This window comes from Vulpes lagopus, chromosome 7 (genome assembly GCF_018345385.1).
Source record: "Vulpes lagopus strain Blue_001 chromosome 7, ASM1834538v1, whole genome shotgun sequence".
Lineage (NCBI taxonomy): Eukaryota > Metazoa > Chordata > Mammalia > Carnivora > Canidae > Vulpes > Vulpes lagopus.
Window position 1 is genome coordinate 66496435 of NC_054830.1, and position 14392 is coordinate 66510826.

Genomic DNA, 14392 nt, shown 5'->3' on the forward strand with positions numbered 1-14392 from the left:
CCAGAGAACAAATAGCAGAAAAGAGACACCTGAATTCTGACTGAATGGAAGAGATTCAGATCACTTAGACTTGGAAGTTTAGTGGCCAGAAGTTAAGGGAGTTTCCATATGATGGCTTATTTTTTCTAAATAGTAACACTAATTATGCTAAAAGATATATTCATTTATTTATGGATTTATACATAACTATTTCAAAGTGCAGAGGTCACCAGAAATTGAGCTGTTTCTGCAAATTATACATATTTTTTTTCAAAGTTCTACGAGGACTCATAAGCAAAAATTTCATTTCCCACTTCCAACACTCAATTTCACAAGGAAACAAAAATTCATGAAGCCTTACAACAAAATCAGACACAAAATGTTGCTCCCTAGAAAATGATGAATTGGAATGCCTGGGTGCCTCAGTGGTTGAGTGTCTGCCTTCGGCTCAGGGCATGATCCCGGGGTCCTGGGATTGAGTCCCACATCAGGCTCCCTGCACGGAGCCTGTTTCTCCCTCTAACTATTTCTCTGCCCCTCTCTGTGGTCTCTCATGAATAAATAAATAAAATCTTTAAAAAAAAAAGAAAATGATGAATTAAGCAGAAATTTTATTTCCAAGCTCATCCCAAGATTATTACAAACACAAATAAAGTATCCTTTTAAAAGTGTCCCAAATTAAATCAAAGGCACATTACCAAAGTAAAACACTTGTGACATTAAGAATTCAGTTAGGCCGTAGTATTTTCACATTATTTTGTTTTTAATCATTTGCAATGTTCCGAAGATAACATTTAAACATTTTTTTAAAGACATAAAATGTAGGTTTCTGTGTGTGTGTTGTTTGTTTTTTTAACAAAGTACATCCACAACTATAAAGTAGAGGAACTTAAGACAAAGACCAAATCTGCTTCATACACAGGATGTAGCAATCTAATACACAACATAACATGAATCTTTCCAAACAAGTTTGTTAAGAAACAGCTCCCATATTTAGTGTTACAAATAATCTTCTCGTTTAGAAAAATCAAGACATAATTTAATTAATAAAGTCTGTTCTCCCCCAGTTTTATACTTGCTTATTTAGAAACTGTAAATTCATGAGAAAAGAACAAGTTTTGTTATGGTATAAAAATCTTAGGAACAACAAATTACAAATACTCAATTTTTTAACAAAAATGTTTGCCTTCCCAAAATGTAAACATCCAGTAAATAAAACAAACATAATATTCCAGGTATAGAAACACCAGTAATTCACTTATGAAAGAGGTGTATTTGGTGGTGACATTTTTGTCTTAAATATAAAAGCATTTTACCAAAAGTCTGACCATTATTATCTAAAGTCTTCCCCTCACTCCGTTTCCTTATCTGAGTAGAAACTCATCAATTTCTATAGAATTTTGGCTATAGGACCAGGCCAAGGAAAGGTCTGAAATATCTAAAAGTTGTTTGGCTGGAGAAAAGTGTTTTCTTGAGACTTGGAGGCAGTTAGTTATTCATCACTTTGCGCCTGAAAGCATTCCTCAGTGAGCTCCTTCCTTACTGCAAAGAGAATTGGGTAGATTTTCACATTAGTAAGATTTATACATAAAATTAACTAGTCATCATTTCAGGTCACTTTAGTGTTCTCAAAGTAGAAAGTAACAATATAAAAAACATCCAAGCTACGTCACTGAATGAGTACACATTAAAGTGCTTCATAAAAAGGAAAATGCTATGCCAGCATAAGACTGTTATTTTTTAATACCGTAGATGTAGACATTTTCCATTAAAAGGTACAATAGTACCTGATAGCATGATTACTTCCTTCTAATATGAATAATTTTCTTTTGCAAATCTATGAAAAAGATTCCAGTAATCTATGCCCTGATTTCTTCCCAGAAAAGGAAAAAAGTGAGAATGTGGATGAAACACATTAAGACTCATGAAATTTCTAATATGCCGCCAAAAAGGTGTTTTCATTTCAGTAATTAATTTTTAAACCTCTTTTAACTATCCACGTTATCCCCTAATAGCTACATTTCTTCCTCTATTAAAACAGATATAGTCTGAAAGCCTCCAAGAAAAGAAATCACAGCTGGTGGTAGGAACAAGTGTCCTCTGGAGGGTCCGTAGTCCCAAGAGCAGCAAGCATGCTGATAGCGCCAAGCAGCAGATCACAACTCTGGGATGGTGTTAGGACAGAAGACGGTGGGATTAAGGTCATGAAATAACTATTAGCCAACTCATTTAAAGAGCTCAAGTACATAAGAATATTAACATCTTATGAGTGCCCAAGAGGATTGAGATTCTCTCAATGAGATGTATTCCACAGGCATGCGTTCTGCTGTTTCTTCAGATACATTTTGCTGTTTCTTAATTTCCCCAACAATAGTAGATATTCAAAACCCAGTTGCCCAACCCCTTGGGAAGACCTGTGATAATGGCATGGCCCCAGTTTAGCATGGTGTATCATTACTCACCTGCCTTTAGAATAAAGCACAGGATCTGGGCTCCCGGAAGGGGTTGCTTCCAGCTGGAACACCTACCAGCAGGGCATCCTTACAGGCATTCTGCATGCAGTACTGTTGAAGCTCTGCAGCTGCCTGCGAGACCTGAAACAAAGGGACAACAGCTTGACCTGCTGCGCACAGCCAGAGCCACCCAGCAGCCATCTGATACTCTGAAAAATGATGCTACAGCCTGATAATGGTCCCACATCTTGTGATTTCCAAAAGTCTCTTTTTTGCTGAAAGTTCTAATAACCGAAGTCAAAGAGAAAATGTTACAATTTCCATGATTCAGGGTATATTTTTATTTAGTTGCTTCTTAAATAAAGGAAAAATAAAGCTGTATCTTTGATCCATTTAGAATCCTAGTCTTGAGACTGAATTGCTAAAGAAATAGCACATTCTAGTGCTTCCTTTACACATTTTCACTTAAAAAGTGTGCATTGATACAGTCAGTTTTGCCATGTGAGCAAACTGTTTTAATGTTTACGAGGCTGGAGCCTTACCAGTCTGCCCAAAACGAGTGACAAGTTTTCTCTACCAAGCTTTTAAAGCAGGATATCTTATTGGTTAAGAGTGCAGCTTCTGGAATCAGGATGCCTAGACTCAGGTTCAGCTCCATCATTACCTGTATGATCTTGGGTAAAGTTAGCTTAATTTCTCAGTTTTTGTTTTCTCATCTGTGAAACATATTTTGCAATAGTACCTGACTCGGTGAGTTGATGAGACAATCAAATGAGTTACATGCATTTAAAACACTTGGAATAGTGCTGACATAATAGCAATACATCTGTGGCAGACTGCAGAAACACAGTATTTTGCAGCTCCTCTCACCAAGTAGAGTCTTTACCCACCCCTTGAATCTGGGTTGGCCTTGTGACTTGCTTTGACCAGGAAAATGTGGCAGAAATAATGGGCAAGTTCTAAGGCCTAGGCCTCAAGAGCCTTTGCAGCTGCCTCTCTTGCTGTGGTTAGAACTGTAAGACCACCACCCAATGAGCCCAGGCTAGCCTACTGGAGGTCTTGTGGAGAAGAATCAGTGAGCCAGCTCCCACCACCTGCCTACTAACCTCCAGACGTGTAAGTGAAGCCATCCTAGATCATTCGGCTACCAACCCACCCTCCATCTGATTGCAGATGCATGGAAGAGCCCAGCAAAGATCAGGAGAACTGATCAAACAGGCGAGCTCAGCTCAAATTGTTGACCTAAGAATTCCAAGTTAGCAAATGCTGCTTTAAATCACAAAGTTTTGGAGAAGTTTAGTAGGCAGCACCGATAAATATTATTCTACCTTTCTTCTTAGCCTCCATTTGATGCCTTTTTGTACATCGAGGCTTTCCTCACATTCCATTTTATGTGCACTGAGAAGGTGTTTTGTATAAAATCTCACTCCTATTGTACAAAAATGGTTCCAATTGCTGTTCAAGTATTACTACTAGTTTGTGTTTACTTTCCCAAGCTTCTAAATAACTGCAAAGTGAACTCATTATGTTTACCACCTAGTTTCTAGAATGCTTTAGGGATTTTGGTTTCATTCATTCATTTATTCATTCATGTAAGAACAGTATTATTATATAAATATAAAAATATTATCAAGCTAATGGTTAAGCTTTCTTTTCCCTCAAAAGAAGTTCTGACATTTTCATATTAATTATAATTGGAATTACTGGTTATATTCAACAGTAATTCACAAGGAATTTTAGAACCAACTATACTAATGCTTACTATTTCTCCATCAGAGGAACAGATGAATTCCACACATGATGGATAGAAGGAGACTATCTTCCAGGATCCCTGGAAAAATGGGACTAACTAGACCCTAGCCTAAAGAACATGATCAAAAAGTTAAGCTGAATGGATATGCTGAGAAAATAAGAGAAGAATAAAAGTGGTCAGCATTTCTCTAGCACTTTTACAGGAAAAAGACTTTGGGGGCCAGGGGTGGAGTGGTGTACAAGCCCAAACACGTAGAAGCTGTCATTTGCCATTGCCTTGGTTTGAATCCATGCTCACCCAGCAACTTCGCAGAGACTTCTCCAAAACAGAGAAGGGGCCCTTGGAAGGATATCAAGCACTACAATCCCTGGGAAGGGATGCTCTTCACTAAATGCTAGGAAACCAGTGTCCTGGCGTATTTACTGGTCAGCAAGTCTGCTGAGAGCATCCATTCATCACTGAGCCCTGAAATGAGGCAAACTAGACACCAAAAAGTCGTGACACCCTAAGGTGCTGCCTGAGAAGCCTACCAAACACTTGAAACCATACTACCGTTAGAACAAATAAGGTAGGATCCCTGGGTGGCGCAGAGGTTTAGCGCCTGCTTTTGGCCCAGGGCGCGATCCTGGAGACCCGGGATCGAATCCCACGTCGGGCTCCTGGTGCATGGAGCCTGCTTCTCCCTCTGCCTGTGTCTGCCTCTCTCTCTCTCTCTCTCTCTGTGTGACTATCATAAATAAATAAAATAAAAATTAAAAAAAAAAAAAGAACAAATAAGGTATTATCTGTGTGACCTTGGGCAGTTTACTCTGGGTCTGTCGCATCACCCATAATTTATTCTTAAATGTAGAAACTATCTTGCCTAGCTACTCCACAGGGTAGGCAGGCATCTGGCCCACAGCTCTCCTTTCCCCCTCAGATGCCAACATCATCCCAGTTTCAACAACCCTAGTTTCAGTTCCCTGACCTCTTTCCTCCAATAGCTTTCTCAATTGCAACAGTTACAGCCAACACCTGTAACCGCTCCACATCTGAAAGTTTTCGCTCCACATCTGAAATTTTTCGCTTCAACTTCCTACTTTCTGATCACAATCTCTCCTACCCATTCTGAACGCTGCTTCCTTATCACATTATGTCTGTTCTTTGACCTCTGGGAGAACACCTCCTCCCCTTTTGCAGCGTCTTATCACCAGGAGGCTGGTGCAGTTCCTTCTCTATCCAGCCAGTGTTTTAGCCCTTCTGGCTAACCCCTCAACTGCCTTGCCCTTTGCTCCCTCCTTCCATCTTTCTCCTGCATTTCCTCTGCTCACCCACTACTTGGATCAACCACCATTCACCTTGGACACTCAGATTTCTGGGTGGCCAAATGCTACTGGAGAAGAAAAAAAAATATCCGTAAGTAGGACAGTCTCCAATCTCAAAGTAGCTGGGTCTTCTGAGTCACAGGTGTCTATGGATTACCTGGTAGGGGCTCCTCTCCCATTCCCAACAGCACTGTCCTCCACCCCCACTCTTGGGACTCTCCTCTGCCCTAGAAGAAAACCTGGCCTTCTGGGACACCGGGGTGGCTCAGTGGTTGAGCATCTGGCTTTGGCTAAGGGTGTGATCCTGGAGTCCAGGGATGGAGCCTGCTTCTCCCTCTGCCTGTCTCTGCCTCTCTCTCTCTCATGAATAAATAAATAAAATCTTAAAAAATAAATAAATAAAAAGAAAACTTGGCCTTCTCTGTCACAAAGAAAACTGTCGTCATACAAGTCCTTAAATCCATACGTCCAGAAACAGCTATCTTCACACACCTTCTGCTCTCCTTTCTTCCTATCTCAGAAGGTGCCCCTCCAATCCCATGTCCCCACGCAGTGTCTCCTCTACCTTCAATTCTCCTCTATTTGTTCCCCCTCAACCTAAAACTAGTTTGTTCCTTTCCCTCAACCTCGAAATAAGGCTTTTCGCTTTCTAAAAAAAAAAAAAAAAAGTTTCCTCTTTAAAACCAGATTTCTCTTTTAAAAAAGCCTACGTGGGCACCCCCGGTGGCGCAGCGGTTTAGCGCCGCCTGCAGCCCGGGGTCTGATCCTGGAGACCCAGGATCGAGTCCCGCGTCGGGCTCCCTGCATGGGGCCTGCTTCTCCCTCTGCCTGTGTCTCTGCCTCTCAGTCTCTCTCTCTCTGAATAAATAAATTTTTTAAAAAATGCTAAAAAAACAAAAAAAAGCCTACGTACCCTATCACAGTCTAGATTCTGCTCCTTCCACACACCTCCCATGGCCTCTCCCTCCCTTGTCTTACGATCCTCACTGAGGGTGAAGTTACTTTACTTACTGGTTGATGTGTTTGTCGATGGCCTTCGCCACTGTCATCGCCGCAGTCTCAGTACCTAGACGGGCGCCAACGGCGGGAGAAGGCGCCGTGAAGGCCCTGGAACACCACGAACATCCGTCTACACAGAACGCTACCCTAGCTGCTCAACACACTACACAACACGCTTCTCAGTCAAGGGACTGCACATCGGACAGTGACTACGCCCCACGTAACGAAAGCCGCTCCTCCCCCGCCTTCGCCCGCTTCTCCTCGCCTCAGCCATCTTTCCGTTGCTCCCGTCGCCACACTCTGGTCCTTTCGTCAACACTTTTCCCTCCCACTGACCCCCTCAGCCTTGTTCCCTGAGCCTGCAGCCGCGCGGCCAGACACCGGGTGTGGCGGCGGGGCCCACGTCCCCCACTCCGCGCTCCCTCCTCGCGCTGCGCCCCGTCTCCGTCCCGCTCGCGCCCCCGACCCTTCGCCAAGGCGGGTGCTCGTCGCCGCCGCGCGCCCCCAGCGCATCCTCAGCGCATCCTCAGCGCCCCCGCGGGCCCGCGGCCCCGGTCTGCGCGTGCGCCCCGCCCCGCCCCCACCCCGGCCCGGACACGCCCCCAGGGCGCTCGGCCCGGGCCGCCTCCGGGGGTCTCGCCCTCCCCCGCCCCGCCAGGGCCCGGCCTCCTCCACACGGGCCCGCGTCCCCGCCGAGGCCGGCCGGCGAGCCGCCGCCCACCGAGACCAGCGGCGGCGAGGGGCACCGGCCTCGCCTCCCACGTCTCACCGCGCCCCGGGGACCGGGCGCCGCCGGCCGCCTCACCTTGATCCTCTCCACGCCGGCCTCCAGCTTGAGCTGCTCCACCAGGCGCTGCAGGGCGTTCACGCTGGCGCCGGAAGACATGGCGGCGGCGCTGGGCTCCGAGGGCGGCGGAGCGACGCTGCGGGAGCCGCGAGGCCGGGAGCCGGAGCGCCGCCCCGGGGGCGGGGAGGCCTCTGCGCCCGCCTCGCCGCCCGCCCCGCCCCCAATCCCGCCCCGCCCCCGCCGCGGCCGCCCCTCGCGCCAGCCGAGCCGCAGGTGAGCCACCGCGCGGGGCCCCGAGTGTCTGCTCCGCAAGCGCGGAGATGCCCGCCCCTGCGCCCGGACGCGGGCCGCCCGTCTCCTGAGCGCCGCGGGGCTTGAGGAGGAGCGGGCGCCACCTGCGGGGCCGGCGCTCCGGGGCTCCGGGGCCGGGCGGGCGGAGACGCCCTCCTGAGGGATCCGAACCGTGACGCCGTGTGGCCCGAGCCGGGGGCGAAGGCGTCGCCGTGAGCTCGTGAGGGCTCGGGTGCCTCGCCAGGGTCTGGGGAGAGGAAGGACGGATGGCAGGAGTCCCGGGAAACCGTGGCGGGGCTGTGAGCCCCCTGTTGCTGCTTCCTGGGGTCGCCAGGTGAGTCGGCAGGTAAGGTAAGCAGGGCCCAAGGCGGAGGCAAGAGAAGAAACTTCCATTCAGCCTCCCCCGGCCCCTCCCACCTCACCGTTTAACTCTAACCATTGTTTCTGTGGTGCTGCATTCTTTTTCTTTTTTTTTAAGATTTTATTTATTTGGGGGCGTCTGAGTGGCTCAGCGGTTGAGCGTCTGCCTTTGGCTCAGGTCCTGACCCCGGGTCCCGGGATCGAGTCCCCGCATCGGGCTCCCCGCATGGAGCCCGCTTCTCCCTCTGTGTCTCTACGTCTTTCTGTGTCTTTCATGAATAAATAAATAATTTTTTTTTTTAAAGGTTGTATTTATTTACTGGAGAAAGAGGCAGAGCAGGGTGAGGGGCAGAGGAGAGATTCTCTCCCCTGGGACAGGGGTTGGATCCCGGATCCCTGAGATCATGACCTCAGTGGAAACCAAGTATCTGAGCCTCAACCGACTGAGCCACACAGGCGCCCCTGCATTATTTGTTTTAATTGGGTACATTAGTTTTACAAAGCTGGCATCATTATTACTGTATGTAAAATGTATGTTTTGTGTTAATTTTTTTTACTTATGTATCATAAGTATTGCCTTTAGTATTGGTCACCATTGTAGGTAGTAGATCCTTGAGCAACACAGGTTTGAACTATGTGGGTCCACTTATGTGGGTGTTTTTTTTTTTTCAGTACAGTACTGAAAATATTTTCTCTTATGATTTTCTTTTCTTTTTTTTTTAAGATTGATTGATTTGAGAGAGAGAGTGGAGGGGCAGAGGGAGAAGGCGAAGGAGAGAAGCAGACTCCCTATGGAACATGGAGTCCCCGCATCTCCGGGCTGGACTCGGGGCTGGATCCCAGCACCCTGAGATCATGATGAGAGCCAAAACCAAGAATCAGTAGCTCAACTGACTGAGCTACTGAGGAGCCCCTTCCTTTTGATATTCTTAATATTTTCTATTCTCTAGCTTTATTGGAAGAATACAGTAGATATTACATACAGCATACAAGATAAGTGTCAGTCAACTGTTATTGGTAATGCTTCCAGCCAACGGCAGACTATTAGTAGTTAAGTTTTGAGGGAGTCAGTATGTGCATTTTTGACTGCATGAGGTCAGTGTCCCTAACCCCCATGTTGTTCAAGGGTCAACTATATTCGTCAGAACGTTTTGAGTAATGCAAAAAGGTAACATATTGGCTTATATAACTGAAAAACCCAGGAACTTTAGAGTAATGGATTTAATTGCCCAAATAATAGCTTCAGGGCTCTCTGTCTTTTGGCTCTGCTTTTTCTAGGTTGACCTCATTTTCTTCAGGGGTAAATAGACTCTAAGAGGTGTGAAGGAATGTTCATTCCATGCTTTCACTGTCCCAGCCTAGTGTTTCTTTCCTTTCTCATTATTCCAACAAAAACTCCCATACTGGATCTCACCAACCTTATTCAGTCCTGTGCCCACCTTGAACCAATCATTATTGGAAAGCAAGCGGTATATAGAGTATGTAGAATTGGAATGTCCAGGTTAGGTGTGCCTGGACAGCAGGAGGAGGGATGCAACACCAGCTTCCCCTTTTTGGGACTGAGGCACTCATTTCCCCGGCTGATGGGAGTAGCTGCAGCTGATGCCTCAACTAAGTCCCTCTCTGGGAACTGCCCTTAGCTGATAGCCATCCCTCCCAGTGTCAGCACCTATCCAGATTGATGTGGGATATGTAAGACCTAAACCCGAAACCCTTTGCCTCAGGTTAGAACAACACTGAAAGATGGTCCCAGCTCCACAGTTTTTTGCTGGGATCATCTGAGGCCTTTATGGCAGCTATTTCACAGTTCAGCTCCTTCTGCACAATCCACACTCCCTAGACTCCCCCACAGGTGTTGATTTTGACACTCCCCAGTAAACTTTCTGCATGAAAATCTCTATCTTACAGTCCTTATCTCTGAGGAACCAAGCTGAGACACGCAAAACTACATGGACTGAGGAGGGTAGGGGAAGAGTGGTTCCCCAAAGGAAAACTGGGGTGCTGAAACCAGAAGGGGGCCAGGAGCAGTCAGAAAAGATATACCCTACATCTGTTACTTTTAATGACTGCATGATACTCCGTTGTACAACCGGATCATAATCTACCTGCTGCCCTCTTACTTAACACTAGGAAGATCACCTTAACATACAGCTTTGTGCATGTCTGAGCTTGGGGCAGGGGTGGGTGGGTGGGTGGATGCATGCATGCATGCATTCCTAAAAGTGGAATTGATGCACTAAAAAGATAAAATTTCTTGAACTTTTCCCTACTTTATCCTCCAGAAGGTGGTAGCGATTGCTAGTCCCACCAAAAGACTAATTTCTCTGCACCCTCACCATTCTAGATTGTGATTCTTTATCAGCCTAATAGATGAAATATCGCATCTCAGATCTTTTAAGTATCTTGACACTGAACATTCCTTTTTATTTTGTGAGCTATGTGTTCAGTCTTTGGTCTGTTAAAAAGTTTTTCTTATGACAAGAGCAGATTTGCAAATGTTAAAGCCCTCACTAGTAACAAGTTCTCTCACCACAAAGAACTTCAATCATATCCTAGTCAAAGGATGAAAATACATGTTGGAAACATTACTAGATTGCTGAGGAAGATGGAATAGAATGGTCACATGTCAAAAAGGCGTGGCAGAGAACTCCAAGCAATGGTACAGACTGGAAGGGCTGTAGAAAGCTCCTCAAAAATGGCAGATCTGAGATTTTGAAAATATGAGTCCTGCACATGGCACAGAGGAAGGGCGAAAGCATTCCAACGAGGAGAGAGCAGGCCATGCACGCAGGAATGAATGGATGGATGGATGGATGGATGGATGGATGGATGGAGAAGGCTCTAGTGAGCAATAAAGATACAAAGTTGTTAAGACTCAAAGTTACAGAAAACCTCAAAAGAAAAGGAAAAGTTTGTGGCAAGTAATGGCGTAGCCACATGGTAACACATTTTAGGAATATTAATCTGGGATGAGGATACGAAACTAACTGAAAGTGAGGAAACAAAATGACTTCTGTGATAGCTTTTTGTCTTTTTGGTGGAGAGGGTGGCTGAATGAGGCCATGAAGATGGGATGGAGACTATGAAGATGGGATGGAGAACAAATCCAAAGGACTAAGTCAGGCATACTCCGTGGTGGTTATAAAATGTAAAGGAAGGGATGCCTGTGTGGCTCAGCAGTTGAGCGTCTGCCTTGGGCTCAGGGTGTGATCCCGGAGTCCCGGGATCGAGTCCCACGTTGGGCTCCTTGCGTGGAGTCTGCTTCTCCTTCTGCCTGTGTCTCTGCCTCTCTCACTCACTCTCTCATGAATAAATAAATAAAATCTTAAAATAAATAAAATGTAAAGGAAGGGGGTGGGGGGGATAAAGGGATCTGAGCAGAGACCTGGCTAGAACTGGTGGTACCTGTAACAGATGTTAGGAAACAGGCCTAGGTTTGAAGAGAGGAGTAAAGGACAAAGATGTTTGGCTTAGGAGAAACCAGGTCTTCAGCTATAATGCTATGTGCCTCTAAGCTGTTGGAGATGTTAAGTGGCAAGATGTTGATATGGGAGACATCTGCTCAGCACAATGGTAGCTGAAACGGAGATTATCTCTAATTAGAAGAGGCCACTTTGGGGCTGTGAGGAGACACATAATGTAGTACTTGTGTGTCAGCCATAAGTAGCAGAAAATGTTTGGAGGTGTCTCCCATCTCTTTCATGCTGTATACACCCACCATTTCTGCCCACCTCTGTATAACTGATTGTGCTACTCTTGGAGAGGAGTCATCTGGCTTGGAAATAAACAGCAAGGTTCTGCATAGAGCCTTCCACAGTGATCCATGGACAAGCAAGCTTGGTGCCACTGACCATCTGTGTTTTGCTTTATACTTTACCAAAATGTCTTCTCATCAAGTTTTTGCATCATGGAACTTCAGAGTGAGGAGACCTTTATATAATGTAGTCCATCCCAATTTTAGAGATGAGGAAACTAATAGCTACTGAGGAAAGTGACTTACAGAGTACCTCATAAAGTAGGAGTAGGGAAAAGAACTTTCATTTTAGCTTCCAAGAGATGTCACTGCTCATCTTGAGTACAGTCTGTTCCCACAGATGTAGTTATTTCTAGAGCTCTAAAAGTAGGTGAGGCCCATGGACAAAGAATCTTTTCCTCCTTACCTCAGCTAAAAGGTACAGATTACCAATATATTATCTTAGAAGTTTGTTACATTTTTTCATGGTTAAAATAAGAACTTATAATACAGATCCAAACCACAATGAGATACCACCTCACACCTGTCAGAATGGCTAAAATTAACAACTCTGGAAACAACAGATGTTGGTGAGGATACAGAGAAAGAGGGACTCTCTTACACTGCTGGTGGAAGTGCAAACTGATGCACTCTGGAATTGCTTATTGTTTAGCAAATTTGATTGATTTCATTATTAGGTTCTAGATTTGGCCTTAACCCATACTTAAATGTGAAGAGTATCATGTTTTTCAAATAAGATTAATTATGTTTCATCCATACACTTGTTTGTGTCAGTACCAATATTTATCTCCCTCATTGGCCTTTTGGGGGGGTCCTCTCTGTATCTCTTGGATCTGAATGCCTGTTTCCTTCCCCAGATGAGAGAAGTTTTCAGCTATGATTTGTTCAAATATACTTCATCGTCCTCTATCTCTCTCAGCCTCTTCTGGAATCCCAGTTAGACATATATTCTTCCTTCTCAAGTTATCATTTATTTCCCTAAACATCTCTTTGTGGGCTTTTTTCTTTTTTTCCTCAGCTTCCTTCCTTTCCACCAACTTGTCTTCTATGTCACTTACTCTCTCTTCCACCTCATTAACCCTAGCAGTTAGAGCATCCAGTTTGGATTGCATCTCAGTTAAAGTATTTTTAATTTTGGCCTGATTAGATCTCAATTCTGCAGTAATGGAGCCTCTAGAGTCCTCTATACTTTCTTCCAGAGCCACTAGGAACTTTATAATTGTATTTCTGAGTTGAATTTCTGACATCGTATTTAAATCCACATTCAGTAACTCTGGAAGAGTATTGCTTCCGGTTCTTTCTTTTGTGGTGAATTCTTCCTTCTAGTCATTTTGTACGTGCACAGTGGCTGTATGAATGAGCTGAGTCAAAAATATCAACCACGACCTAAGTAAAATACGCCATAGATGATACTGAAGAGATTGGGTCTAGAAAATAAAAGAAAAAGAACAGAACAAAAGAAAACAAAAGGACCGCTGAAGTGAAAAACAAATTTTAAAACAAAATAGTAAAAATAAAAAAACAAAAACAAAGAAGAAGAAAGAAAAAGGAGGGGGATCGTGGTAGTGTGGAAGTGATGGTGGAGAGAGAATATAGCCTCCTTGATAGAGGGGGATCCTCTCAGTTCTGAGTATATTTTGTTCTGTATGTTAGAAGATGCTCAATCCCAGATTTATATAAACCAGCAATACTTAATATAAAGACCCAACATCAATCACAAAAACATAAACAAGATAAAAGGGGGGCAGAATGGGAGGGAAGAGAGAATATAGTCTCACAGAATGAACCAACCCTCATGTGTTAGAAGGTACTGACTTTCACCGTTGTAAAACAAAATGAGACAAAAAACAAAAACCCATATTTCATGTATCTACCAAAGTTAAATTGAGTACATTGAAGGAAATCCAGAAGTGAAAAATATATCTAAGACATGTAATTGCAGAAATATGAAAGTCAAAAAGGAAAAAGCTTAAAAATGAGTTGGTAAAATAGTGTAGTTAAGGCGGGAAAAAAGAAAACATTGGAAATTTCTATATAAAAACAAGTCATAATGAAAAGAGAAAGAAATGGGAAAAAAAAAAAAAAAGACCTCTAGCTCTACATATTTTCCCTCAGTCCTGGAGCTTTCTAGTGCTGCTTGTTCAGTAAACTTGCTTTTCCCCTGTTCTTCCAGCAGTTCTGGGGGAGGGGCCTGCTGCACTGATTTTCAGGTGTCTGTACCTGGGCGGAGATGCCGGCCTCTTGCCAGGTGCGGGGCTCGAGCTGTTGATCGGGTGAGGCCTTTGCTCCCTAGCGGCCCCACCTCTGCCAGGTCCAAGGTGAAAAGAAGAGGGAAAACAATGGTCAGATTTCCAGCTCTGGAGTCGGGCTCCCGAGAGTGAGTAGTCTCCCAGTCCGCAGGCCCGGATGCCCCTGGGGTTGCGCTGGGGTGCGCTGATCCGCACAGCCCGGGGCGCCCCGCCGTGTGCCTCCCCGCCTGTGCCCGCCGTGGGGGGAGCGGAGGACAGCCAGTTTTGTCCGCCTCATTGTGCCCGGATGGGGGCCCTGCACCTGTCGCCCGGCCCCGGGGGCTGGCTTCTCCCAGATGCCCCGAGGGCAGCGGCGCTCCCGCCCTTCACCAAGGCGGGACTGCGGTTTGCCGCGAGCCTTCTCCCGGGCGCTCCTCCTCTCCCAGTGTCTGCGGGAACCTTGTGGTTCTGCCGGATTTCCCTG

General features: G+C 45.4%; 1 protein-coding gene and 1 long non-coding RNA gene across 2 annotated transcripts; one reads left to right on the forward strand and one right to left on the reverse strand.

Moving 5' to 3' along the window:
• Nucleotides 1–573: 573 nt before the first annotated feature.
• On the reverse strand, nt 574–7449 carry GNG10 (G protein subunit gamma 10). The gene is made up of 3 exons (XM_041761482.1): nt 7294–7449; nt 2442–2573; nt 574–1521 (listed from the first exon to the last, which is right to left on the reverse strand). Exons 1-2 carry the CDS (start codon nt 7372–7374, stop codon nt 2448–2450), a joined length of 207 nt encoding a protein of 68 aa, XP_041617416.1. The 5' UTR covers nt 7375–7449; the 3' UTR covers nt 574–1521; nt 2442–2447.
• A 316-nt stretch (nt 7450–7765) lies between these two features.
• Nucleotides 7766–8915, forward strand: LOC121494722. The gene is made up of 2 exons (XR_005988849.1): nt 7766–7900; nt 8651–8915. It is a non-coding gene; the product is annotated as an uncharacterized LOC121494722 (long non-coding RNA).
• The last annotated feature ends 5477 nt before the right edge of the window (nt 8916–14392 follow it).